At 25.7% G+C, this 24,521-nt stretch overlaps 11 protein-coding genes across 11 annotated transcripts; 5 read left to right on the plus strand and 6 right to left on the minus strand.

The window, feature by feature from the left end:
• Window positions 1–503: 503 nt before the first annotated feature.
• DICPUDRAFT_47441 (uncharacterized protein) lies at window positions 504–5,004 on the plus strand. The gene is made up of 3 exons (XM_003287542.1): window positions 504–1,259; window positions 1,742–2,014; window positions 2,101–5,004. The coding sequence occupies exons 1-3, from the start codon at window positions 621–623 to the stop codon at window positions 4,753–4,755; spliced, it is 3,567 nt and encodes a 1,188-aa protein (XP_003287590.1). The 5' UTR covers window positions 504–620; the 3' UTR covers window positions 4,756–5,004.
• A 201-nt stretch (window positions 5,005–5,205) lies between these two features.
• rab24 (Rab GTPase) lies at window positions 5,206–6,053 on the minus strand (the record flags this gene model as incomplete). The annotated part of the gene is made up of 4 exons (XM_003287557.1): window positions 5,206–5,567; window positions 5,651–5,798; window positions 5,872–5,942; window positions 6,014–6,053. The coding sequence occupies 4 exons, from the start codon at window positions 6,051–6,053 to the stop codon at window positions 5,206–5,208; spliced, it is 621 nt and encodes a 206-aa protein (XP_003287605.1).
• A 1,265-nt stretch (window positions 6,054–7,318) lies between these two features.
• DICPUDRAFT_94442 (uncharacterized protein) lies at window positions 7,319–10,298 on the plus strand. Its single transcript, XM_003287543.1, has 2 exons — window positions 7,319–9,930; window positions 9,996–10,298. The coding sequence occupies exons 1-2, from the start codon at window positions 7,516–7,518 to the stop codon at window positions 10,152–10,154; spliced, it is 2,574 nt and encodes an 857-aa protein (XP_003287591.1). The 5' UTR covers window positions 7,319–7,515; the 3' UTR covers window positions 10,155–10,298.
• Window positions 10,299–10,381: 83 nt separating this feature from the next.
• On the minus strand, window positions 10,382–10,904 carry DICPUDRAFT_87658 (uncharacterized protein; the record flags this gene model as incomplete). The annotated part of the gene is made up of 2 exons (XM_003287558.1): window positions 10,382–10,676; window positions 10,777–10,904. 2 exons carry the CDS (start codon window positions 10,902–10,904, stop codon window positions 10,382–10,384), a joined length of 423 nt encoding a protein of 140 aa, XP_003287606.1.
• Window positions 10,905–11,181: 277 nt separating this feature from the next.
• DICPUDRAFT_151707 (uncharacterized protein) lies at window positions 11,182–12,051 on the minus strand (the record flags this gene model as incomplete). Its single annotated transcript, XM_003287559.1, has 2 exons — window positions 11,182–11,718; window positions 11,788–12,051. 2 exons carry the CDS (start codon window positions 12,049–12,051, stop codon window positions 11,182–11,184), a joined length of 801 nt encoding a protein of 266 aa, XP_003287607.1.
• Window positions 12,052–12,293: 242 nt separating this feature from the next.
• Window positions 12,294–13,154, minus strand: DICPUDRAFT_151708 (uncharacterized protein; the record flags this gene model as incomplete). Its single annotated transcript, XM_003287560.1, has 2 exons — window positions 12,294–12,915; window positions 12,988–13,154. 2 exons carry the CDS (start codon window positions 13,152–13,154, stop codon window positions 12,294–12,296), a joined length of 789 nt encoding a protein of 262 aa, XP_003287608.1.
• Window positions 13,155–13,580: 426 nt separating this feature from the next.
• On the plus strand, window positions 13,581–15,078 carry DICPUDRAFT_97757 (uncharacterized protein; the record flags this gene model as incomplete). The annotated part of the gene is made up of 4 exons (XM_003287544.1): window positions 13,581–13,747; window positions 13,834–13,960; window positions 14,022–14,259; window positions 14,324–15,078. The coding sequence occupies 4 exons, from the start codon at window positions 13,581–13,583 to the stop codon at window positions 15,049–15,051; spliced, it is 1,260 nt and encodes a 419-aa protein (XP_003287592.1). The 3' UTR covers window positions 15,052–15,078.
• A 28-nt stretch (window positions 15,079–15,106) lies between these two features.
• DICPUDRAFT_151710 (uncharacterized protein) lies at window positions 15,107–17,248 on the minus strand (the record flags this gene model as incomplete). Its single annotated transcript, XM_003287561.1, has 2 exons — window positions 15,107–16,888; window positions 16,976–17,248. The coding sequence occupies 2 exons, from the start codon at window positions 17,246–17,248 to the stop codon at window positions 15,107–15,109; spliced, it is 2,055 nt and encodes a 684-aa protein (XP_003287609.1).
• Window positions 17,249–17,502: 254 nt separating this feature from the next.
• Window positions 17,503–20,063, plus strand: DICPUDRAFT_47448 (uncharacterized protein; the record flags this gene model as incomplete). Its single annotated transcript, XM_003287545.1, has 3 exons — window positions 17,503–17,673; window positions 17,751–18,201; window positions 18,288–20,063. 3 exons carry the CDS (start codon window positions 17,503–17,505, stop codon window positions 19,982–19,984), a joined length of 2,319 nt encoding a protein of 772 aa, XP_003287593.1. The 3' UTR covers window positions 19,985–20,063.
• Window positions 20,064–20,701: 638 nt separating this feature from the next.
• DICPUDRAFT_97759 (Rab GTPase) lies at window positions 20,702–21,867 on the plus strand (the record flags this gene model as incomplete). Its single annotated transcript, XM_003287546.1, has 5 exons — window positions 20,702–21,037; window positions 21,115–21,137; window positions 21,209–21,429; window positions 21,505–21,657; window positions 21,745–21,867. Exons 1-5 carry the CDS (start codon window positions 20,949–20,951, stop codon window positions 21,865–21,867), a joined length of 609 nt encoding a protein of 202 aa, XP_003287594.1. The 5' UTR covers window positions 20,702–20,948.
• A 720-nt stretch (window positions 21,868–22,587) lies between these two features.
• DICPUDRAFT_47452 (adenylosuccinate synthetase (IMP--aspartate ligase)) lies at window positions 22,588–24,427 on the minus strand. Its single transcript, XM_003287562.1, has 2 exons — window positions 23,748–24,427; window positions 22,588–23,616 (listed from the first exon to the last, which is right to left on the minus strand). The coding sequence occupies exons 1-2, from the start codon at window positions 24,182–24,184 to the stop codon at window positions 22,773–22,775; spliced, it is 1,281 nt and encodes a 426-aa protein (XP_003287610.1). The 5' UTR covers window positions 24,185–24,427; the 3' UTR covers window positions 22,588–22,772.
• Between the last annotated feature and the right edge of the window lie 94 nt (window positions 24,428–24,521).

Below are 24,521 nucleotides of genomic sequence, written 5' to 3' on the forward strand. Positions count from 1 at the left end.
CAACCGCACTAACACTTCGCTTTGGGATAAAAAAAAATTGTGAAACAATTATTACAATTATATGGAAACTCCATACAAACATCATGTCAAAAAAAAAAAAAAAGAACACGTCGCTAATGTCATTAGAACATTTTATTTTATTTTTTTTATTTTTTTTTTATTTTTTTATTTTTTTTTTTTTTTTAAAATAATTTTTTAATAAACAAAAGATTTTTTTTTAATCATTTATGTTTAATATTTTTTCTTTGTTAAATACAAATAATAATTTGTAAGTAGCGGTATTAAAAAAAAAAAAAAAATTATTAAGGAAAAAAAAAGAATTATTATAAATTGCAGATGGAAAAAAAAATTTCATTATCATAAAAATTTTATTGTTTTATTATTTTTAAAATTGTGTTTTCATTCAATTTTTTTTTTTAAAATTATTATAAAAATGAAAAAAAAAAAAATATTATACTAACATTCTTTTTTTTTTTTTATAATTACTTTATAATTCACCAAAGGGAAAAATAATAATAATTAAAAATAACAATAAATAGTTAAACAAAAAAACATATAAAACCCAATAATATACACAAAACTTCAAAATTTTTTTAACCTTTTTTAAATAATAAAAAGTTATGAATTACAACAGTTCCTCAAATAGTTTAGATAAACAAGATATTTCAGATAACACCAACAATATTAACACTAATAATAATAATAGTAATAATAACAATAACAATAACGATTCTTTAAATCATAGTCATAGAAATAAAAGCACTAATAGTTTAACACACTCTGGTGCTCATATTCCTAAACAAACATCATTCCAAGATTTTAATCAAGCCCACTATAATGGTATTAACCCATTCTCAGACACAAATTCATATAATAATGGAGCAAGTGGAAGCGGCGGCAATCCACTTTCAAAAAGTGGAAACTCACTTAGAAAAAGTAGATCCGATCTCCATCAAGAAATTGAATTGGGCTCCTCTCATTCCAACTTAAAGAAGAGTAGATCAATGGAAAGTGTTGATGTTATCACTGAGCCACAAATCCCGCTCTACTACTCTATGGTTAAAGAAAAAGAGAGACAAAGAGAGGTAAAACTTAGAAAGAGAATCAAAAACAAATTTAAAAGAAATAAAAATCAAACTACTGCTACAACCTCAATTCCAGATGCCACTTCTGTTGAAATTGAACCAACTTCTGCTGAAGATTTAGAAAAGAAAAAAAAACAAAAAGATTTAGCGACTCAAACTTCTGATGAATTAACTGTAAGTAAAAATATTAAAAAACAGCAACAATCATATTTTTTTTTCCTCTTCACCATTACACACTTTAATTTTTTTTTTGTATTGTGTTTATCACCCCATTTTTTTTTATAAAACACCTCGTTATTTGTTTTATTTTTTATAATTTTTTTTTTTTTTTTTTTTTTTTTTTTTTTTTTTTTTCCAATTCACCCTCCAAAAAAAGGGGGAAAGGACATTTGGCCCCCCCCTCCCACTTTTTTAATTTTTTTATTTTTTTTTTGTGTTGCCTCACAATTGTATAAATCTTTGCACAATAATCACAATCACCCCACCTAATATACTGGCACACCGCATTGTACGAAAAAAAAAAAAAAAATTAAAAAAAAAAAAAAAATCACCTCAAAAAAAAATGTTGCCGTTTCAAAAAAAAAAAAAAAAAAAAAAAAAATTCTAATAATAATTTTTTTATAATAATATCTTTTATTTTAAATTATTTTAAACAGCATGATCATCAAATTCCACTTGAAGAATTAGAGGTTAAATTAAAAACAAGTATCAATTTTAATGATCCAAAACACAGTCAAGGTTTAACAAGACAATTTGCAGCCGAAAGATTAGAGACTGATGGTAAAAATGCATTAACACCACAAAAACCGGTACCAAAATGGATAAAGTATTTGAAAGAATTTTTAGGTCTTTTCCCATTGATGCTTGAGGTTGGTGGTATCTTATCAATTATTGCATATGCTATTGATACAAGTAAAGGTGAAGATAATGTAAGTATACAATATTGATATTTTCGCACTAAAATTTAAAAAACTAATTAATATAAAATTTTTTTTTTTTAATTTAAAAAATATAGTTATATTTAGGTATTATTTTATGGATTGTTGTATTTTTAACATGTACTTTTTCATATATTCAAAATTCAAAATCATCTGGTGTTATGGAAGGTTTTAAGAAATTAGCACCATCATCAACAAAAGTTTTAAGAGACGGTAATTTAATTGAAATCGACTCAGAAGATCTTGTAGTTGGTGATATTGTTATTGTTAGAGCTGGTGATAAAGTACCAGCAGATTTAAGAGTTGTACTCTCACATCATTTCAAAGTAGATAATTCATCATTGACTGGTGAAACCGAACCACAAACTCGTAGCGTTACATGTACAGATGAAAATCCATTGGAAACTCAAAATCTTGTTTTCTATGGTACTCTTGCATGTCAAGGTGATTGTGTTGGTGTCGTTATTGCAACTGGTGATAGAACTGTTATTGGTAAAATCGCTACATTAGCCTCAAAATCAAAAGCTCAATCAACTCCAATGAAGGACGAAATTGAAAACTTTATCAAGATTATCTCTTTAGTTGCTTTTGGTTTAGGTGCTGTTTTCCTTGCAATTGGTTTTGGTAGAAAGGTCGAATGGATTCTTGTTATTATTTATACTATTGGTATTGTCGTCAGTCAAGTACCAGAGGCTTTGCTCCCAACACTCACTGTTACTCTCAATCTTACTGCTAAAAGAATGGCTAAAAAGAATGTATTGGTAAAGAATCTTTTAACTGTAGAAACTTTAGGTTCAACTACTACAATTGCTTCAGATAAAACTGGTACTCTCACTCAAAATATTATGACTGTAGTTCATCTTTGGTATGATAACAGCATTTACAGTTGCAACTCTTTAACTTCCAGTAATTGTTTCAATAGCCAATCACCAACTTTCCAAAAACTTTATCAAGTTGCTGCTCTTTGTAATAGAACTGTTTTCGATAAATCTGAAGATCAAGAAGATATTCCAATTCAACACAGAAAGACTATTGGTGATGCTTCAGAAAGTGCTTTACTCAAATTTACTCATCAAGTTCAAAACGTCGAAGAATATCGTAATCAATATCCAAAATACTTTGAAATTCCATTTAACTCTGTAAACAAATGGCAAATGAGCGTTCATACCGAAGGTGATGATGGTAATTTCTTTTTAGTTATGAAGGGTGCACCAGAACGTATTATCAACATGTGTGATCGTATACTCATCGAAGGTCAAGAGCAAACATTAGACGAAAAATATTTAACAAGTTTCCAAACCTCATACGAACATTTAGCAGGTAAAGGTGAAAGAGCTCTTGGTTTAGCATTCCTTCCATTAGACCCAGATCAATATCCAAAAGATTATATTTTTGATGCTGAGGAAAAGAATTTCCCAACTTCCAAACTCATTTTTGTAGGTTTAACAGCATTAATGGATCCTCCACGTCCAGGTGTACCAGAAGCTATCAAAACATGTAAAGAAGCCGGTATTAGAGTTATGATGGTAACTGGTGATCATCCTTTAACTGCAACTTCAATCGCTAAACAAGTTGGTATTATCGAAACTGACGAAACACTTAATGATATTGCAAAGAGAGAAGGTATCGAAGTTTTAGACATGGATTTCTCACGTGGCTCATCAATTGTAATTCCAGGTTCTCAATTAGATGATTTAACTCATGAACATTGGGATAAAATTCTTTCACTCCGTCAAATTGTATTTGCTCGTACATCACCAGAACAAAAACTTATTATTGTAGAGAAATGTCAAAAGAGAGGTGATATTGTAGCTGTAACTGGTGATGGTGTAAACGATTCACCAGCACTTAAAAAATCAGATTTAGGTTGTGCTATGGGTATCACTGGTAGTGATGTTGCTAAAGAAGCCGCCTCTGTCGTTTTATTAGATGATAACTTTGCCTCAATTGTTAATGGTGTCGAAGAAGGTAGAATTATTTTCGATAAATTAAAGAAATCCATTGCTTATACTCTTTCATCCAATATTCCAGAAGCCATTCCATTCTTTTGTTTCTTTGTCCTTCAAATGCCAGTTGCTCTTTCAGGTATCTTAATTCTTTGTATTGATTTAGGTACTGATCTTATCCCAGTAATTTCTTATGCCTATGAAGAAAGTGAAACCGATCTTATGAAACGTAAACCAAGAAATGTTAAAAAAGATAAATTAGTATCTCTTAGATTAGCTATTTTCTCTTATTTATGGTTAGGTATTATTCAATGTAGTGCTGGTCTCTTAAATTACTTCATCCTTTTCAAAGACTATGGTTACTCTGCATCCGAGTTATTTAATGTTTCATCAACTTATTTCATCGAAAAAGCTGAAGATTATGGTGGTCATGACTGGAGAAAACAATTAGTAATCCTCAATGAAGCTCAAACTGCATATTTTGTTGCTATTGTAATCACTCGTATTGGTGCTGCTCTCTCATGTAAAACTCGTATTGTTTCAATTTTCCAACAGGGTTTTGGTAATATGGTTTTCAATTTTGGTATTTTTTCAATGTTAGCAGTTGCTCTTTTCATTGTTCACGTCCCAGGTGTAAGAGTATTCTTTGGTTGCACTATCATTCCATACAAGTTTTGGTTGATCCCAATCCCATTTGCAGTATTTTTAGTTTGCGCAAATGAATTAAGATTATATTTATTAAGAACTTATCCAAAATCCAAGTTTGCAAAATATGCTTGTTGGTAATCAATAAAAAAAAAATGAAAAGAAAATAAAATATTTATTAATTAAAAAAAAATATGCTACTGTACATAAAATAATATAAATAATAATAAAATAATAAATATAAACAATATAGTATATAATATATAATTATATAATATAATAATAACTAAAATCAAATTAAATAATATTATTATTCATTGTATGTAATAATATATAATATAAATAAAATACTAAAACAACTATATAGTTGTTTTGATTTTTGCTAAAATTTCTTTTAAAATTTTTATTTTATAATTTCTTTACAAGTTATTATATAATTAAATATAAAGAGGTGTGGACTAATACTTATATCCAAATTTATGTGGGTTGGTGATGGTTATTTTAATCTATTTATCATTTGTTGTTTTTTTTTTTGAGTTTTTTTTTTTTTCTAAATATTAAAAACGTGCTAATCCATTAAAAAGATCTATTTTAACAACATCCTCCTTTTTCTTTTTCTGATTTTTGGTCTACTTTTACACTATTACCTATACTATTATTATTATTATGATTTGGAAGGTTGGTACCATTATTGGTTTTTTTACAAAAATTTTCGGCTATGGTTTGGAATAATAAAGATACATTCTCGCCAGTTCTTGATGAGGTTTCGAAAATATGGGCATTATATCTCTTTGCTGTTTCTTCAACCCTTATATTTGGAATTGCTCTTTGTTCACCATGTTGAATTAGATCTAATTTTGTACCAACAATATAAATTTCGATATCTGGTTCGTTTTGGGTTAGCTCCTCTGCCCAAAAAGTAACTTTTTCCCAAGTTTCGCTATTAGTTAAATCTTTTTTTGTTAAACAAATAATTAGATTTTATTAATATTAACATTTATTTTATTACTGCATATTTTTATTATTAAATAGTTACCATAGCAAACAATAGCAGCATTCGCTCTACGATAATATGATCTATTTACAGCTTGATATCTTTCAGTACCTGCAGTATCCCAAATACCTAATAAAACTTCAGTATCACCAACAACTGCTCTTTTGCTCGAAAAAGCTCCTCCTATGGTCTAGATAATAATAAAATAAGTTAGGAAAAACTTTAAGTTTCTATATATATATTTGTTTATTTTGAGTACATACTGTATGTGTATCACCAAATTGATTATACATTTCTCTATAGACTATACATGTTTTACCGACAGATGCATAACCTTGTTAAAATAAAAAATAATTGTTAGTAGTTAAATAAGGGTTTTCGACTAAATAAATAAAAATAGCATACCTAAAAGTACTACCTTGAGATCAATTTTATTTTTTGTCATTTTTATTATATATGTATTTTTTATGTTATTGTAATTTAAATATTTTTATTTAATATCTTAATTTTGTTTTGTTTTTTTTTTTTGCTTATTTATCAGTTTGATATTATCTAATATTTCTATAAATTTAATATATTATTATTTGTTTTTTATTTTATTTATTATTTCTATATGTACAGTTTAGTTATTGTTGTATTGTTATTTTTTGTTTCTATTGATATTATTTTGCTATAAACTAAATAAAGGAGAAAGAGTTAATAAACACAAGGGATAGTTATTTTTTAAAAATATTTTTTTTTTTTTTTTTTTTTTTTTAAAAAATTTTAAAATTTTTTTTTAAAATTAAAAAAAAATTTAAAATAAATAAAATTAATTTTATTACCCTTTAATTTTTCTTTAATACTTAATTTAAATTATTAATATATCTATATTTATTTTTATTTGATTTTTTTTCAAAGTTTGCCCACCTTGCTATTTACATGCTATGAAAAAATAAAAAAAAAAAATAAAAAAGATATGAAAAAATAATAAAAAAATATATTAAACTTATTAATTCAAAAAAAAAAATTAAAAAAAAAAAAAAATTTATTTTTTAAATAACAAAAATATCTGATTTACAAAGTTTTAAAAGCAACAAAACCCACACAATTATTAAATTGAATTATTGTATCTTAAAGTAATTAGTAAAAAATCTAAATGGGGTTTTTCATTTAAAATAAACAAAATGTGGTTGTTTTTTTTATTTTTTATTTTTTATTTTTTTGGTGTAAACCATTGCTTTTAAAATATTTTGTTGTAAATAATAATAAATAAATAATAAATAAATAATAAATAAAGAAAATTAAAATATAAATATCTTTTTTAAAATCACATCCAAATTAACACATTCACACATTTTTTATTTTTTTAATGAACATCATAATTTTTCATTGCCAAAAGAAACAAAACTAACAAATAAAAAAAAAAAAAAAAAGAGAAATGAGTATACGTCGCACCATGATTACACAATGAAAAAATAAAAAAAAAAAAAAATTAATTAAAAAAAATTAAAAAAAAAAAAATTTTCAATTAAAAAAAATAATTTATTATTATTTTTTATTCAATTTTATTATTATTCACACACACTTAACAACAACACATTAATTAATTTTATAATAATATTTTTTATTAATAATATACAAATTTTTTATTGCACATAAAAATTTAAATTCACAATAATAATAATACTTTTTTTTTTTTATTTTATTTTTTTTTATTTTTAATATAACAACAATAATAATTATAAAATAATTAAAATAATTAAAAAAATTAAAAGATTAACTATTATTTATAAAATAAAAAAATACCATTATTATTATTAATATATATAAATATTTTATGTAAAACCATTAATAAAAAAGAAAAAAAATAATAAACAAATAAAAGAATTTAAGATATATATACTAGTTTTATTTAATTTAAAAATATGGGGGAATATATTTATAATATTCAAGAAAAGATTGAAAGTCCAAATAGTTCAATTTTGAAGGAAAGAGAAAAGGTGATGAAAAATTTCATTGGATTGGGGCCACCGGATTTATGTATATTAACTAAATCATACGAACCACCACGTTTTGTTCCGGGACTAAAATCAAATAAATTATCATCTTATCATTGGGCATTGGGTATTAATACAGAATCAACATCAGCTGCAGCAGTATATTTGGGTAGTTCAATTTTAGATAATCAAGAGAAATCATCATTTGGTAGAGGTGTTTATAAAATTGATTTGTGCCATCTAATATCATACAACGCATTTTTAAAGATGGATTTACATTTAGAATTAGCAGGTACATCAAATCATACCTCACCCCCAATATGCTATTCTATAAATCCTTCTGGTGAAAAGAACGCATTGGAGGATTTGTTTTGGAAAGAGACCTATATCAGCTCAATGCTTCGTTACATTCAAGGTCCACCACATTTCTTAAGACCAGTTAAAGTTATTTCAACATGTTTAAAGAATCAAAATGATGAACAAGAGTTTTTGAAGCTTTGTCAAGAGCATTTCTGGCATGGTAGAAAATTGGGTGGCTATGATAGAGAGCTTTATGTAGATCTAAAGACTCATGCAAACCCCGATGGAATGGAGATTGATGATAGTAATAATCTACTGGTCACTACATTATCGGACTATTTCATCTCAAGGAATCGTCATTTGCCAATGTTAAACTTTTTTGAAGATCTTTACAAAACAGAACCAAGCGTTTCTGTTCCAATGGCAATTGCTCAAAGAAATCAAGGTAATATCGAGGAGTCTCAACGTTTGCTCGAAGCAGCTTTAGAAAAAGCACCAGAATCATGCTCAATTTTAATCGAATTGGCTTCAACCCTTTTAGCAAAAAATCATAAAGATTTATTATCTCAATTACCTGGTATCCAATCACCAACCAATACCAATACAATTACTACTGGTACACCTCCAACTGCTGTAGTATCTATTCAATCACCACAGTTACCACAGCAACCAAATCAAACTTTATTAGCAGCATTGCAATATGTCCTAAAGGCCCTCTCTTTAAGACCATCTTTAGTTGGTGCTTGGGAGGTTGCTGCCTCAGTTTTGGTTCAAATGGGTTATGTCGAGTGGGCCATAGTATTCCTTAGTAATGCACCATATGTTAATGTAGACAGTGTCACCGATAGAATTGGTAAAGGTAGATATAGCAAGGTAACACCAGCACCAGAAAATCCAAATATCCTCCAAGTTCTAGAGGATGAGGAGATCGAATTTGATGAAGAGCCAGGCGAGGAAGTCTTAAAATGCCTCTCTTCAACATCTTTAAGTGGTGATAGCGAAAGATACTTTAAGATACTTATTGGACTCTTTAAAAAGATGGGTTGGATTCAATTAGCAGAGAAAAAGAATAAAACCATTGATGAATTGGCAGCTGCTTTAAGAAATAAACATAAAAAAGAAAATGGTGGTCATAGCCCAGTCCAAAATGCCAGTAGCAGTGGTGTAGCAGGTGGTGATGCAACTCATAAAAAATCTTTTACCAAGGATGGTCATAACACAATATCACCAACATCTAAACCACAAGCCACCGAAAACCTCACAGATAATACAGAGACTGATAATAGTACAACTGAACCTCCACCACCACCAATTTCACAGGAACCAAACGTACCAAAAGAAGTTTTATGGAGAGATGAAGATGTTACATCTGATGGCAGTGATATAGCTGAAGATTTAGAAAAAGTTGATTTAGAAGAGGGTGAAGGCAGCAGTACTACTACTATAGAAGATCATCAAAAACAAGCAGTTGAACAACAACAGCAACCAGAGGAACCAGCAAAACCAAAAATTATTAGATTACCATTTGATGAAAAATCTTTAACTCTCGAAAATATCTCTGAAATTCTCTCAAGCTTTATAGATAATTATGGTTCAGAATCAACAACACCAAAAGAATCTAAAGAGTATCTTACATTCGATATTGAACCAAACTTTATGAAGGTTAAACTCCCATTATCTTATATAAATAGAAATTTAGAATTTGCATTCCATGCCCTCTTTCAAGATATCAAAGCTTTCCAATCATGGAAAGAAGAAGAGGAGCAAAAGAAAATTGGTGAAAATATTCAAATTTCATTAAAGCATATTAATCCAAACCGTACAATTTCTGATTGGACTCGTTTAGGTCGTTTAGCTTATAGACTTGGTGAATTGGGTGATGCTGAAAAAATTTTCTTAAAATTGGTTTCAGAAGATAAGCTACACCCATTAGCCATCACAGGTTTAATTAAAATTTTCACTGACCATGGTGATATTAGAAACTGTTTAATTTCTTCATCACAATTATCAAGATACTATTCAATGAAATATAAAACTTTGGAGGTAAGATAACAATTCATTATGCAATTTTTAATATAAATAACTAATCGAATATTTATTTTTTTTAGATGAATCCAATTATTGAAAAATCAATATTAAATTTAATTGCAATTTATGGTCTCCAAAAGGTTAGAAATATTTATGCAACTCTTCAAGATAATAATAATAGTATTTCAAGTTTATTCTTTGATTCTGTTCAATGGAGATCCCATGGATCAATGAATTAATTTTAAAATTATTAATTAGTTTTTCTTATAATAATAATCTTTTATAATCATACCCTCCTCTCTTTGTATAATCATTTTCAAATATAATTTAAATATAAACAAAAAAATTAATAAATTATATATTCTAATTTTTTTTTTTAGTATAAAGTTTTTTTTATTATTTATTTTATTTAAATTAAAATTATTTATTATTTATATTTAGTAAATTTATAGTTTTGTTTATAAAATTATTGAAGATGGTTTTTGATGTAAATTGATAAGAAAACAAATGGAATAATTGGAAGAGCATATCTAACTAAATTGAAAACACCATTTTCTCTTTCTAATTCGACCTTTTTAAGGATAGAGTGTGCACCATCACAGAATGGCTTGTCTTTTGAATAACCACATCTACAAACATAAACAGTATCATTACCTTGGTTAACTTTTAATGGGGTTTCTTTGGTTCCGTGTTGTTCATTGTAGGCTTTGTGTGAACCGTCGCAATATGGATAATTTTTTGATTGACCACATCTACAGATCCTTTAATTTGTTAAAATTGAATATTATTAATTATAAAACTCTTTTTTTTTTTTTTTATCTTGATTATTTCGAAATTGTTTATTTTTCCACCAATACATACCATTTATCTTCATCTTTTGGATTGACAGCTAATGGACCGTCAAGAGAGAAGTTTTCTTGATTGACATTCCATTGTTTCTTTGGAATTTCTTTTTGTTCACCATCGACAAGATTACGAATAAAATCCATTTTTTATTTTTTAATTATACAAATATATTAACTGAAGTGACTGAAAATAAAAAATTTCAAAAAAAAATTTGAAAAAAATTTAAAAAAAAATTTAAAAAATAAAAAAAAAAGAAATAAATTTGAAAGGGTGTTCAAATTAAAAATATATCATAGTTTTCTATTTATAAAAAAAAAAAAATAAAAAAAGTATTTTGAAACTTACAAGTCATAATAATATTTATTAGACTGTACTGTACAATATTTTAAATTTATTATTTTATATTTTAATTTTAATATATCATCTAAAGTTTTGATTTTGTCTTTGTTGTGGTGGGATTGAACCCCAATGTTGTTGTGGTGGAAAAGGTGATGGTTGGTTGAAATTTGGTGGTTGGCTAAATTGTGGTGGTAAAGGTGGTTGTTGAGTTGAAAAAGATGGGGGTGGGGGTGGCATTAAACCACCAGCGGTAAGAGGTGGGGGTATGGCTCCGCTTTGATTAAAACCACCAGCACTTCTACTTGCGGCAATAATTCTTTCAGCTTTAGAACCATGTTTTTCATTTGAGTCTTTCTTTCTTGCATAGCTAACAGATATTGGTTTATTACAAAGGAACTGGCCATTTAATGATTCAATAGCAGCATCAGATGCATCAAAGCTATCGAAACTAATAAAACCAAATCCTTTGCTCTGTCCATTTTCGTCTCTCATAATCTTTGGTGTAAATAAAATTGTACCAAATCTTGAAAATGTATCAAATAGAATTCTTTCATCAACATCTGTATCTAAATTACCAATAAATAAATTTGCACCAATATCAATTTTATCTGTACTTTCCTGTTAATAAAATAATAAAGTTAGAATATTGATACTAGTGATTAGTATAGTGAAATGAATAATAGTTACCTTTTTAATTTTAATTTCTTTATTAAATAAACGAACAAACTTCATAACTTTTAGGGCATATTCAGCATCTGCAGAGCTTTGAAATTCGACATATGCTCTACCTGTATGTTGTTGAGTTAGTTTATCTTTTGGAATGAAAACTTTAACTACTGGTGCTGCTTGTATGAATAGTTCCATTAATAATGATTCCGTTACCATTGGGTCTAAATCTCTAACTATTAAACATGCATCATGATTTCTTTCTTGTGGTAAATTTGAAGCCATATTATATATTATTTGCTTTTTATATTTTCACTATTATTATATGTTATTTATATTATCTATTGTATATTAGCTTGTTCATATGAAAAGAAAAATTATTTAAAAAAATAAAAAAAATAATAATTTTAAAAATAAAAAAATTAAAAAAAATAAATAAAAAAAAAAAAAAAAAAAAAAAAAAAGTTATTTTGGCGAAAATTTTATAATTAAAGAAATAATTTAGACAAAATAGATTTATTGATTTTTTAAAATTTATCTTTTAATTCTCTAATATAACCTAAAACGGCAATTGTGTCAGGTGGTACTTGTGATTGTGGGTTGGCTTTTAAATAGTTGTTATAAATTGAAGGTAAATGACAACGCATGAAAGGATTAATTTTCTTTTCATTACTAATTGTGGATGGAACGGTTGGTTGTTGATTTGCAACCATTTTTTCGACTTGCTTGAAATAGCTGTTTAAATCGTTATTGTCTGATTCTAAAGTTAAAGCAAATTTTAAATTGTTTAGGGTATATTCATGGCCAACGTAAACTAAAGTTTCCTCTGGTAATTTTCCAATAATTTCATAGAGTGCATGGTACATTTGTTTTGGATCACCTTCAAACAAACGACCACAGCCACCAATAAATAATGTGTCACCTGTAAACAAAACACTTTTATTTGGCTCTTCTTCATCCAATACATAATATAAAACATGTCCACTTGTATGTGCTGGTGCTTTTAATGTTTTAATGGTTAATGATCCAATTTTTATAGTATCCCCATCATTTAATTTATTTGTAATACCTTCGATTCTTTCATCTCCACCATAAATTTTTACACCTTTAATAAGCTCTTTAATTTGGTTATTACCTCCTGCGTGATCCCTATTGGTTTAAAATTTTAGATTATTAATAATTTTTTTTTTTTTAAATTTTATTTCTTAAGATAAAACCTACCAATGATGATGAGTTGTAAAGACATTTTCAATTTGAATATCTTTTGGAGCTGCTGAAATTATTTTAGTTGGTTCACATGGATCTATAGCAACACCAAGTTTATTTTTTTCATCGACTAACAAGTAAGAGTAGTTGTCTCTATTTACAAGTACTGGAATTACCTTCATTTTATTTATATTACTATTTGTGAAATTTCTAAAAAAATACCTATTTAAATGGTTATTTATTATAAATTTTGAAAACATTAAATAGCAAAATGAACTTGAGCAAAATAAAATGAAAAAAAAAATTAAATTTAAAATTAAAAAAAAAATTAAAAAAAAATTAATTTATTTTTTTTTATTTTTTTATTTTCGAATAATTTTGATTTTGGAATTGTGATTCTTTAATAGTTATAAAGATTCTATATTAATACATAAAGATTAGGGGGTATTTGTTAAATAATATTCTTTAAAAGACAATATCTTTTAGTTTTATTCAATTTATATTTTATTTAATTTAAAATTTTTTAATTTTTTTTTTTTTAATTTTATTTATTTTTTTAAATTTTTTTATTTTTTCATTTTATTAAATTCACACCCGCATATGAAACGATGGACTGGAAAACATTAAGTTTTTGTTCATTGACTTTAGATTATTTAGTTATAGTTTATTTAAATTTTAGACAATTATTTACTTACAAAAAATTTATAAAAACAAATAAAGAAAATAAAGATTTAGCAGAAGAATTATTACTTTCAAGTCTTAGATATAGACAAACGTAGGCTAAATTATTATTACACTATCTAAATAATAAATATATAAACATATATTAATATTCTTTTTTTTTTTTTTTAAATATTTCAGAGTATTTAAAATAGTTGCAACAATTTATAGCGTAATAACGTATTTTATATTTTTACATTTTATTTATCCAAAATTATGGAACCTTTCAATCGAAATAACATCAACAGATAGTTTATTAAAAAATGAAGTAAATATTATCTTTTAAAAACATAATTTTATACTGGTATACTTATATTTATTTAATTTAGATTATTGGAACAATGTTATTTTTTGCTTTAAAAGCTTTACTTAATGTTGTTTTAAATTTCCCAGTATCATTTTTCAGTACCTTTTATTTAGGTGATGATGAATTAAACTTAAAGGCTTTTAGAGTTTTTGTGCAAGACAAAGCTTTAGCATATATATTTTCAATATTTTTATATTTCCCATTACTCACTTGCTCGATATTAATTATTAGGTCATTTTATACTCAACACTCATGGATATGTAAGTACCTGCATTGTTTAAAAAAATATTAATATTTTTTTTACTAATCTCTTTTTATTTAAAGATTGTACAGTTTTGGATTTTATTTATCAGTTTTTTATTGAGTTTATATACTCACCAATGGTTAAACCAATGTTTGTACAAATGATAAACCTTCCAGACGGGGATTTAAAGAATGATATTATTCAGGTTTGTAAAAAGACTGGTTATAACACAAATAGCGTTTTGATATCACTAGATACAGCAGCACAAAATAGTACACAACATTTAAATATTTATTGCTCACCATATTTTAAAAAACAAGTTATTATTCACGAATCATCATTCAAAAAATATAGTAAGGAAGATGTAGTTTCAGCATTGGCTCACGAAATATACCATTGCAAACAACATGATCAATTAAAGAATTTAGTCATCCAAACATTGAATAATGGTTTGTTTTTCTTTTTATTAAATCACTTTATTCAAAGTCCAACATCGTTTAGTGATTTTGGTTTTGAATATGACTCATTATACATAGGCTACTTGGTATTCTCTTTTATATATGGACCAATTCATCAACTTTTATTCAATATCTTTAGCACTATTCTCGTTAGAAATCAAGAGTTTTCAGCCGATCTTTATTCACAAACTCAATTAGGTTATAACAATTTAGAAACTTTAAAAAAGATACTCAAGATAGAAAATGGAGATAAACTAGTCGATTATTATTATTCATTAGTATTCAACAACTATCCATCAGTTATAGAAAGAATTAAGAATTTAGAATTATTATTAAAAAAGTCAAAATAAAATCCCTCCAAATTTAATTTTTAATATACAAAATAAAATTTATTTATTTATTTATTTATTTATTATTTAATTTTGAATGAATTTCTTTATAGACCTTTTCGAAATTTAAAGTAAATTGCTTCGAGTTTGAAAGAGGAGAATTTGAAAGCAAAGATCTTAAATTGTTACGTAGATATTTTAATCTATCAGGTGAACTAGCTAGTGAAACAGCAATATCGGCATATTGGTCATTTGTGGCGGCAATAAGGTCTGATAGTGACGGAATGTTATTTAGTATTGATTTGCCTACACTGTGAACGTGAGTTGGTCCTGATAGTGTTATAAATGGAACACCCATGTATAAAGAATCGAAAGATGTAGTTGTTCCATTATATGGAAATGTGTCTAATGAAATATCCATATCTGAATATGATAAATAATGAGAATTGGTATCGAATGAATAGGGTTTAAGTATTACCCTACTGATATCGAAATGATATTCATCTTTTAATGTGCCCAAATAGTCATTGCATGATGATTCTAAAATAAATAATGGTGATTTAATTAATATTTTACAAGTTGGAAGTTTATCTTGAATTCTTTTCCATAGAGTTAGTGTACAGGGTTGGATTTTTGATAGTGTATTATAACAACCAAATGTGATAAACCCGTTTGTTTCGAATGGGCATTTGATATTTTGATGGACTGGTGGAAGATGAGATGGATCAAAATTTAAAAATGTTTTTGGTAGCCTAATTAAAGTCTCGGTGAATGGCTGCTCCGTTGTAATTGGGTCAGCATGTTCGTCTGTGATCCTATATTGTAAGATGGAAGGATCTATACCGCTAGAATTTGGATAGCCTAAATAATTGATTTGAATGGGTGCGATTCTATTTACAAGTAGCTCTGCATGCTTTTCAGTGTGCATATCCAATGAAACTGCGATACTAATTTCTTTTTCCCTTATAGACTGTGACAATAGATGTGGATACTCTGATATTAAAGACTCTGGTATTTTAATCCAGTTCTTTTCATTCTTGATGAAGCCCCTTATCCTCTTTGTGAAATTATCGTCTTGGCCCCCATTGTCAATTTGAATAATATGAATATCAAATAGCTGCCTGTTATGGCTCTCCAATAAACCCATTATAAAATAGGCAATTGGATGCTGGTGGAAATGATTTGATAGATAGGCTATTTTAATAGGAGACTGTTTTGAGTATTTGGCTATCTCTTCTTTTGAAAACTGAAGTGCTTTAATTGTGTTGTGATGTCTTTTTAGTAATTTATCATTATAATATTTGAGGTGCTCCTCGTAAATCGATTTTCCTTTATCCTGATCACAGTTATATCTTTCAACAAAATTCATATAGAACAACAATAGCAAATGGGACTTGTGCTTTTGATTTTCTGATGCAGAGTTGGAGTTAATAATTAGTTTTAATCTCTTTATTGCTTTTTCAGTGAGTGAATTTTTATGCTCCAAAGCAGCCAAATTATAATGGGCCTCCCAATGAAATGGCTCTTTTTTTAAAATCCTGTTTAATAAATCTATTGACATTTGAAACTTTCCCTGTTTTTCATATAGATTTGATAAATTTAAATTTAATTCGCTATTATCTTGATTATTTTCATATGCCGTCTTTAAATATTGAAATCCCAATTGTAAATCACCACTCTTTTGATATTCTTTTGATAACTGAAAGAATTTATTCGAAATTTTAATTTTATCTAAATTCCCATTGGATGAAACAGAGTTACTTTTTGAATTGTCATTTTTTAATGTTTCTAATCTATTTTTAATAAAATCTATATTTGGTGCTAATTGATTTGCCAATTCTAATTGTTTGATTGCTATCTATTATTTTGAAATTAATTAATTTTAAAATTAATATTCCATTATCATTGATTGAATTAATTTAAAAATTAAAATTAAAATGCGTACATCATTTGGAGGTAAACATGTGTTTACAAAGCTAAATAAAGACAATGCTCTTAAATCTCTATACTCTTGGTTTGAAGGTGATGAAACCAATAATTCTAGAGACAAATCCAAAAGCCTCTTAAAATGAATTGCTTGAATCTCTTTATTTCCCCTTAAAACCTCCTCTGATTTATTCATCAATAAACCTCTTATAACATCAACTTTTTCATTATTAATAACATTGCTATTATTAACACTACCACCAATACTATTACTATTTTTATAATGTGACATAGCTGAATATCTACATTTAGAAATAAATAAAATAAAATATCATTTATTTTAATAAAAAAAAAAAAAGTTAAATTTTACAAAAAAAAAAAAACTTTTTTTTTTTTTTTTTTTTAAATTTTATTTTAATTTTTTTAATTTAAAAGTTTTTATTTTTTCTTGTGGCTACACAATAGATTTTTTTTTTATTTTATTTTATTGCATAATTCTTTTTTTTTTTGATTTATACAATATATATATAATTTATAATAATATAAATGAAATGTTTAATTATTGTAGATTCTATTAGAGATGAAACCCTCTATTCCGAATATGACCTGGATACATTGGGTATTAATATAAAAGCAATTATTCATTTCATGCAAATGAATATTGGTGAAAAACCATTTTTCTTTCAAGCTGGTAAACATAGATTTGTATTTCAATATGTAAGTATCATCATTGTATTATTATTATTATTATAATTAATATTAATATTGATATTTTTTTTAAAAAAAAATAAAAGAATGAAAATATTTGGTTTATTTTGGTATCAAATGATGATGATTCAGAAATTTTATTAAGACATAGATTAAATTTATTAAATGCATTATTTGTAATGATTTTGGGGTCAATGTTAACAGAAAAGAATTCAGGATCATTTCAAACTAGTCAACTAAAAAGATTAAAAAGAAAAATGTCACAAATTTCAGCAACTGTTAATACAATGTTTGACGAATCGCAGAGTGTTTTAGCACAAGCCTATGAAGCATTAGAAATTAATGTTGGACTACGTGATAGATGTAAAAAGAATTTAAAAGATTTATTAGACTCATATCCAGACTCTTCATTTGCATTGTTATTTGTCGGTACCAAATTAGTAGCCCATAATGTAAAAGCAAAAGAAAAACATTTATTAAATCACTATGATATATTTTTATTATCAATTTATATTCAAATTCAATTACATCCAAGAAGTATGTACTATTCATTCATTTTCAACAATATAACTATCAAATATAACTTTTAAACTAACTTTTTTTTTTTTTTAATAACCATTTAGTTGTTGAAAAAATTCCAATGAAATCGGTAGACTCTCCAATATCACAAGAAATATCATCATTTGAAGAGATACCACCAATGTCATCAGGTACGATGGATGGTGGCCCAGGTGATAGAAATATATCAGGATCACACAATCAAGACTATGAATTAAGTGCAGAAGAAGATAATTACGAAACTGCACCAGAGGATTTTGAAGAACCACTATACTTTTTATCAAGTCCATTTTTGGATCAATTATTAGAAGAATCAACAAATAAAAACAATAATAACAACACTAATAATAATAACAATAGTAATAATAAAAGAAATAAGCAACACAATCTATTGGTTGAATCATTAAAAGAAGGTTTAAAAGGAACATCAACTGGAGAAGCTGTATCTTTATTAAACTACTCACTTTATTCAATTGGTTGCTTGGATGAATATAATCATAGCACAAGAGAAATCTATACTTCAACTACTGAATATGCTGTTAAAAAATTCCAAGAAGAAAATAATTTACCCTCAACTGGTGTTGCAGATTTTAATACAATTAGATTAATTCTTTGTAAAGTTAGATTGACAGACCCAATCTTAAAGCGTAGATCAATTGCATATAGCGATACTGATTTAGGGCAATTTAGAGACATCTCGTTAAATGATGACCGTTCGTCAAGAAACTCATCATTTAAAGATAGAGATAATCAAATAAATAATAACTCTACAACCTCAATATCATCAACTACCTCTACAACTTCAAATACCTCAATGCACTCAACCAATATGAATAACAACAATATGAATAATACCAACAATATAAATAATATGAACCAAAACAATAGCAATAATAATAATAACAATAATAATAGTAATAATTTAAATAATACTTTTAATTTACAATTTGATGATTCAAATCTACCACAATATATACCAGCCGAGTCAACTTATGAACAAATTAATTTAAGATTAGGTAACCAAATATCAAATGTTTATGCATTTTGCGCTGAAGTTCAAAAAAATACATTTTTAGTAGTAATAAATAGAACTGGTGGTAAACAAAGAGATTTGGCAGCAGAGAAAAAGAATTTAGAAAACTCAAAAGCAATCATTTATAACAATATATGTAAAACCTATGGTGACTTTTTATTAGCAAAAGAAAAAGGAAATATAGCAATCTCTAGATTCTTCCATATTCCAGGTATTGTTCACTTTTTATTAATTGATCGTGCCAATCATCGAATTCGTGCTCCAGTAATATCACCCGATTTAATACCAACCAAAATCCTAGATTCTGATCAAAAATACCATCCACTTCATGCATACGATAACAATGGAGAATCACCATCCTATTCAGATACTCAAAATAATATGGTCAAGTTTTTAAAGAAGAAAATTTGGACAATGTACAGTTATTGTTGCCAACAATTAATACGTGGTGGTAATCATTACATGATTTGGAATGATAAAGATTTTCAATACAGCTATCGTTTATGGATTGCAGATGACGAAAACAATGAACACAAATTAGATCATTCCGTTTCATTCCGTTTAAATCCCAAATCATTTTATGCTGATCTCTTAAAAAGCTCCTTCCCCCACTCTTCAAAGATGAAATGCTACGAACTTTTAGTTTTATATATAGGTGTATTACCAACAACAATGGTTTCAAAAAATGATAGAGCACTTTATCATTTATTATTTGAAATGGATGAATAAATAAAAATAAAAATAAATAAATAAAAATATTTAATTTTTTAATTAAATATAATTTATTTACAATTTAATTATAAATCACAATCTGTTATAATTAATTATAATCCATTATCATAATTAAAGAATTTCTTTATTTTTTTAATATAAATATTTTGATTATTGATTGTTGATTATTATTATTATTATGGCTTTAAAAAATAAATATCTTGAAAATTTTTATTTGATCGACCTATTTTAAAAACCAAAAATAAAAAATTATTTGCATATTTTTATTTTATTAAAAAAAAAAATGAAAAAAAAAAAAAAGATAAAAACATATTTGCAAATATCATTTTTCTTTTAAAATATAAAAAATAAAAAATTAAAAATTAAAAAAAATAAAATTGAAAGATATTTAAATTTCCAAAATTATAAAATAATAGTAAACATTATATATATTTAAACTAAAACCAAATATATCAAAATTAGTTTTTTTAACAATCAATATCAATGATTCTACCCAAAAAAATAAAAAAAGGTATATTTTTCACACAAAGCATAAAATAAAAAATAAAATTAAAAAAAAATTAAAAAAAAATTTTTTAAAATTTTTTTTATTTTATTTTATTTAATTTTTTTTTGTAATTTTTTTATATATATATTATTTTTTTTTTTTTATTGTTGTTTTTTATATTTTTTTATTTTTAAAATTGTTAAATAAAACACTCAACATAATAAAATAAAATAAAATATCCTAAAATATAATATTCTATATAGTATTAAATTATATATTTTATTTATTTTTTTAATTAGTACTATTTATATATATAAATTATATATTTAAAGTAGTAACAACATTAAATATCACACATACCAATAATAAAATTAATTAAATATATTATTTTTTTTTTCTATCAGAAAAATAATATACTAGTTTTTTATTTTATTTCTTAAAAACTTTTAAACTATATAAAATATATAAAAAAAAATGGGTTGTTCACCATCAAAAGAAGGTAGTGGATCATTTACAACAACTTCCTCAGCATCGCTTCATGGAAGTGAGTCTCATCCAGAATAGTATGTATCATATAATGTAAATCCAACAGTTTTATAAATCTAATATTTCTTTTTTTAATAATAAACTATTATAATAGTGATATGCTTTTAAAGATTTTAGGTATGATTAGTTAAGATAAAACGATATGTGCAAATAATAGGATACATACTAATATTTTTATTTTATTTTAGTCATTGGTGATTCAGGTGTTGGTAAAAGTTGTATGCTTTTACGTTTTGCCGATAATCGTTTTACTGATAGTTATATTTCAACCATTGGTGTCGATTTTTGTATTAGAACTATCGAATTGGATGGAAAGAAAATTAAATTACAAATTTGGGATACTGCCGGTCAAGAAAGATTTAAAACTATTACAACTTCATACTATAGAGGCGCTCATGGTTTAATTATTGTATGTTATTTGATTTTTAGTCGATTAAAACAACACAACTAATTTAGTACTATTATTATTATTATTATTATATAGGTATACGATATAACTTCTATGGATTCATTCAACAGTATAAAGAGATGGTTAATTGATGTCGATAGATTTGCCTCCCCATCTGTTTTAAAACTTATTGTTGGTAATAAATGTGATCTTAAAGATAAAAGAAATGTTGATTTTAAAGTTGCAAAGGTAATATAATTTTTATAGAAAATCAATTAAATATAACAATCATAATTTATATATTCTTATTAAAAAACTATTCTATTATCTATTTAGAAATTTGCGGATGAATTAAATATTCCAATTATGGAAACCAGCGCCAAAGAATCAACTGCAATTGATGATGCTTTTATAAAATTAGCCTCTGATATTAAAAAAAGTGTACCCCAAAAACAATAATAAAATTAACATAATTTTAATAAAACAACTTTAATCATTAAAACATCATAACAACCAATACAGCCATAGCATCAATAACAGCAGTAATAGAAAAAGAAATTGTTTTATTATTTGGGAAAAAAAAAAAAAAAAAAAAAAAAAAAACTTATAATAAAAAAATAAAAAAAAATTTTAAAACTATTAATCCATACACTCAATTATTTAGTTTGATTAAATTAAATAATATATTTTTCCTATATTTTTTTCTAAACATCGATTGGTGTGGATATCATTTTTTTTAAATTTTTTTTTTTTTGCCAAAGAAATCGGTTATAAGAAAAATTTAAGTATTACAAAAAAAAATCTATTTATTATTGGAATGTTAAAATAATTTTTTATTTTTTTTTATTTAAATAATAATCAAGTATTGTGCTTAGTGGATGACAAAATAATTAAAATCAATGATGATTTAAATATAGTTTGCCATCCTCACGTAAATGCATCCTCTTCAACTAATATCTCATCTGCCCAAAGTGACTCTGCCTCTGGCTGGGGTGCTATCGGTATATCAATTGTATTATTGGCATCCTCTTTTTTATTAAATTATTTATTTTAATGTTTTAAAGAAATAAAAATGAATTGTTTTTTTTAAAAAAATGCAAAAATCTTTTATTATAAACTTGTCGTGTAAAAGAAATCTAAAATAAAAATAAAAATAATGTGTGTGTAAAAATATATATATTTTTTTTTTTAAAGTTTACTTTTTATAATTTTATTTTTTAGATTACCTCATTGTTTAAAAAAAAAAAAACGAATGAGTTTATTTGAGAGGTGAAAGATACAAAATAAATGATAGTTTATAAAAAAAATATTTTGATTGTGATATGTGTATATTAAATTAAAAGTGATTATTTTGTGAGGATGAATTAATTAGATTCGTGAATAATCATTGAAGCTCTATCTTGACCAACACCAATCCAGTAAACTGGAACACCAATTAATTTTTCAATACGTTCGATATATTGTTGAGCTTGAATTGGAAGATCTTCATATTTGGTAATATTTGAGATATTTGAATTCCAACCTGGTAAAGTTTCATAAACGACTTCACATTTAGCTAAGACTTCTAATGAAGCTGGGAATGAATCTAAGATTTCGCCATTATATTTGTATTGGACACCAATTTTAATTTCGTCTAATTTGCTGAGGACATCGAGTTTGGTAAGATTTAATTTAGTAAAGTCGTTGATCATTGAAGTGTAACGAAGAACAACAGCATCTAACCAACCAATTCTTCTTGGACGACCAGTAGTGGTACCGTATTCACCACCTTCTTTACGAAGAGCTTCACCGAAATCACCATGTAATTCAGTTGGGAATGGACCAGCACCAACACGAGTGGTGTAGGCTTTGACGACACCAATTTGAGTGATGACTTTATTTGGAGCAATACCAAGACCAGTGCAAGCACCACCAACAGATGAAGCGGATGAGGTAACGTATGGATAGGTACCGAAATCTAAATCCAACATAGTTGATTGAGCACCTTCAATTAAAACTTTTTTACCATCTTTGAATGCTTTATTTAAATAATAAACTGAATCGATAACAAATGGTTTAATTTTTTCGGCAAATTCTTGATATCTCTTAATTTCAGCATCAACATCGTATTCGAAGGAACCAAATCTTTTATGTTTATTTTCGACTAATCTGGTAAAAGCTTTTTTGAATTGATCTGGGAAGAATAAATCACATACTCTTAAACCACCTCTGTAATAAATTTAAAAAAAAAAAAAAAAAAAAAAAAAAAAAAAAAAAAAAAAAAAAAAAAAAAAAAAAACGAAAATTAATATTATGATATATTTAGATAAAAGTATTTTGTTTAATGAGTGTCTACAAACCTTGAAGCTTTTGATGAGTAACATGGACCAATACCCTTTTTGGTGGTACCAATACTATCGTTTGAAATACCAGCTGAGAGCTCTTGTTCTTTCATAGCATCGATCATTTGATGTAAATCAAAGACTATATGAGCACGATCGGAGACAAAGAGACGGCCATCGTATTTGATGCCCTTTTCTTTAAGACCTTCAACTTCTTTAAAGAAGGTTGGGAGATGAATAACCATACCATTACCGAGAATGCAAGTGGCTCTTTCATTTAAAATACCTGATGGAATTAAATGAAGAGCAATCTTTTTACCACTGACAACGATAGTATGACCGGCATTAGCACCACCTTGGCATCTGGCAACTACGTCATATTCTTGTGAAAGAATATCGACTAATTTACCTTTTCCCTCATCACCCCATTGTGAACCAATAATAATTGAGGCCATTTCTTTTCTTTTTCTTTTTTTTCTTTTTTTTTTAAAAAAAATATAAATATAACAAATTTAAATAAATTAAATTGTTATAAAAATAAAATAATTAAAATAGAAATAAAACTAAAGAAAAAAAAAGTGAATGAAAAATGAAAAATTTAAAAAGAAAAAAAAATTATACTATAGCGGGTACTATATAAAATTTTCTCTTTTTTACAAAATTATTTCGATTTTTTAAAAAAAAATAAACAATTATTTTTTAAAAAAAAAGAAATAAAAAACAAAAGATAATTATAACAACATTTTTTTTTTTTAAAAAATTTTTTTTTTTTTTGTTATTTATTATTTTTTT

This window comes from Dictyostelium purpureum (genome assembly GCF_000190715.1).
Source record: "Dictyostelium purpureum unplaced genomic scaffold DICPUscaffold_104, whole genome shotgun sequence".
Classification (NCBI taxonomy): Eukaryota; Evosea; class Eumycetozoa; order Dictyosteliales; family Dictyosteliaceae; genus Dictyostelium; species Dictyostelium purpureum.

Bases quoted from the DNA above. Each gene is read 5' to 3' on its own strand.
- DICPUDRAFT_47441 (XM_003287542.1), top strand. From the start codon at position 621: ATGAATTACAACAGTTCCTCAAATAGTTTAGATAAACAAGATATTTCA. The intron at 1,260-1,741 runs GTAAGTAAAAAT...TATTTTAAACAG, and splicing joins AAACTTCTGATGAATTAACT to CATGATCATCAAATTCCACT. The intron at 2,015-2,100 runs GTAAGTATACAA...TAAAAAATATAG, and splicing joins CAAGTAAAGGTGAAGATAAT to TTATATTTAGGTATTATTTT.
- DICPUDRAFT_94442 (XM_003287543.1), top strand. From the start codon at position 7,516: ATGGGGGAATATATTTATAATATTCAAGAAAAGATTGAAAGTCCAAAT. The intron at 9,931-9,995 runs GTAAGATAACAA...TATTTTTTTTAG, and splicing joins TGAAATATAAAACTTTGGAG to ATGAATCCAATTATTGAAAA.
- DICPUDRAFT_47452 (XM_003287562.1), bottom strand. From the start codon at position 24,184: ATGGCCTCAATTATTATTGGTTCACAATGGGGTGATGAGGGAAAAGGT. The intron at 23,617-23,747 runs GTTTGTAGACAC...AATTTATTACAG, and splicing joins TACTCATCAAAAGCTTCAAG to AGGTGGTTTAAGAGTATGTG.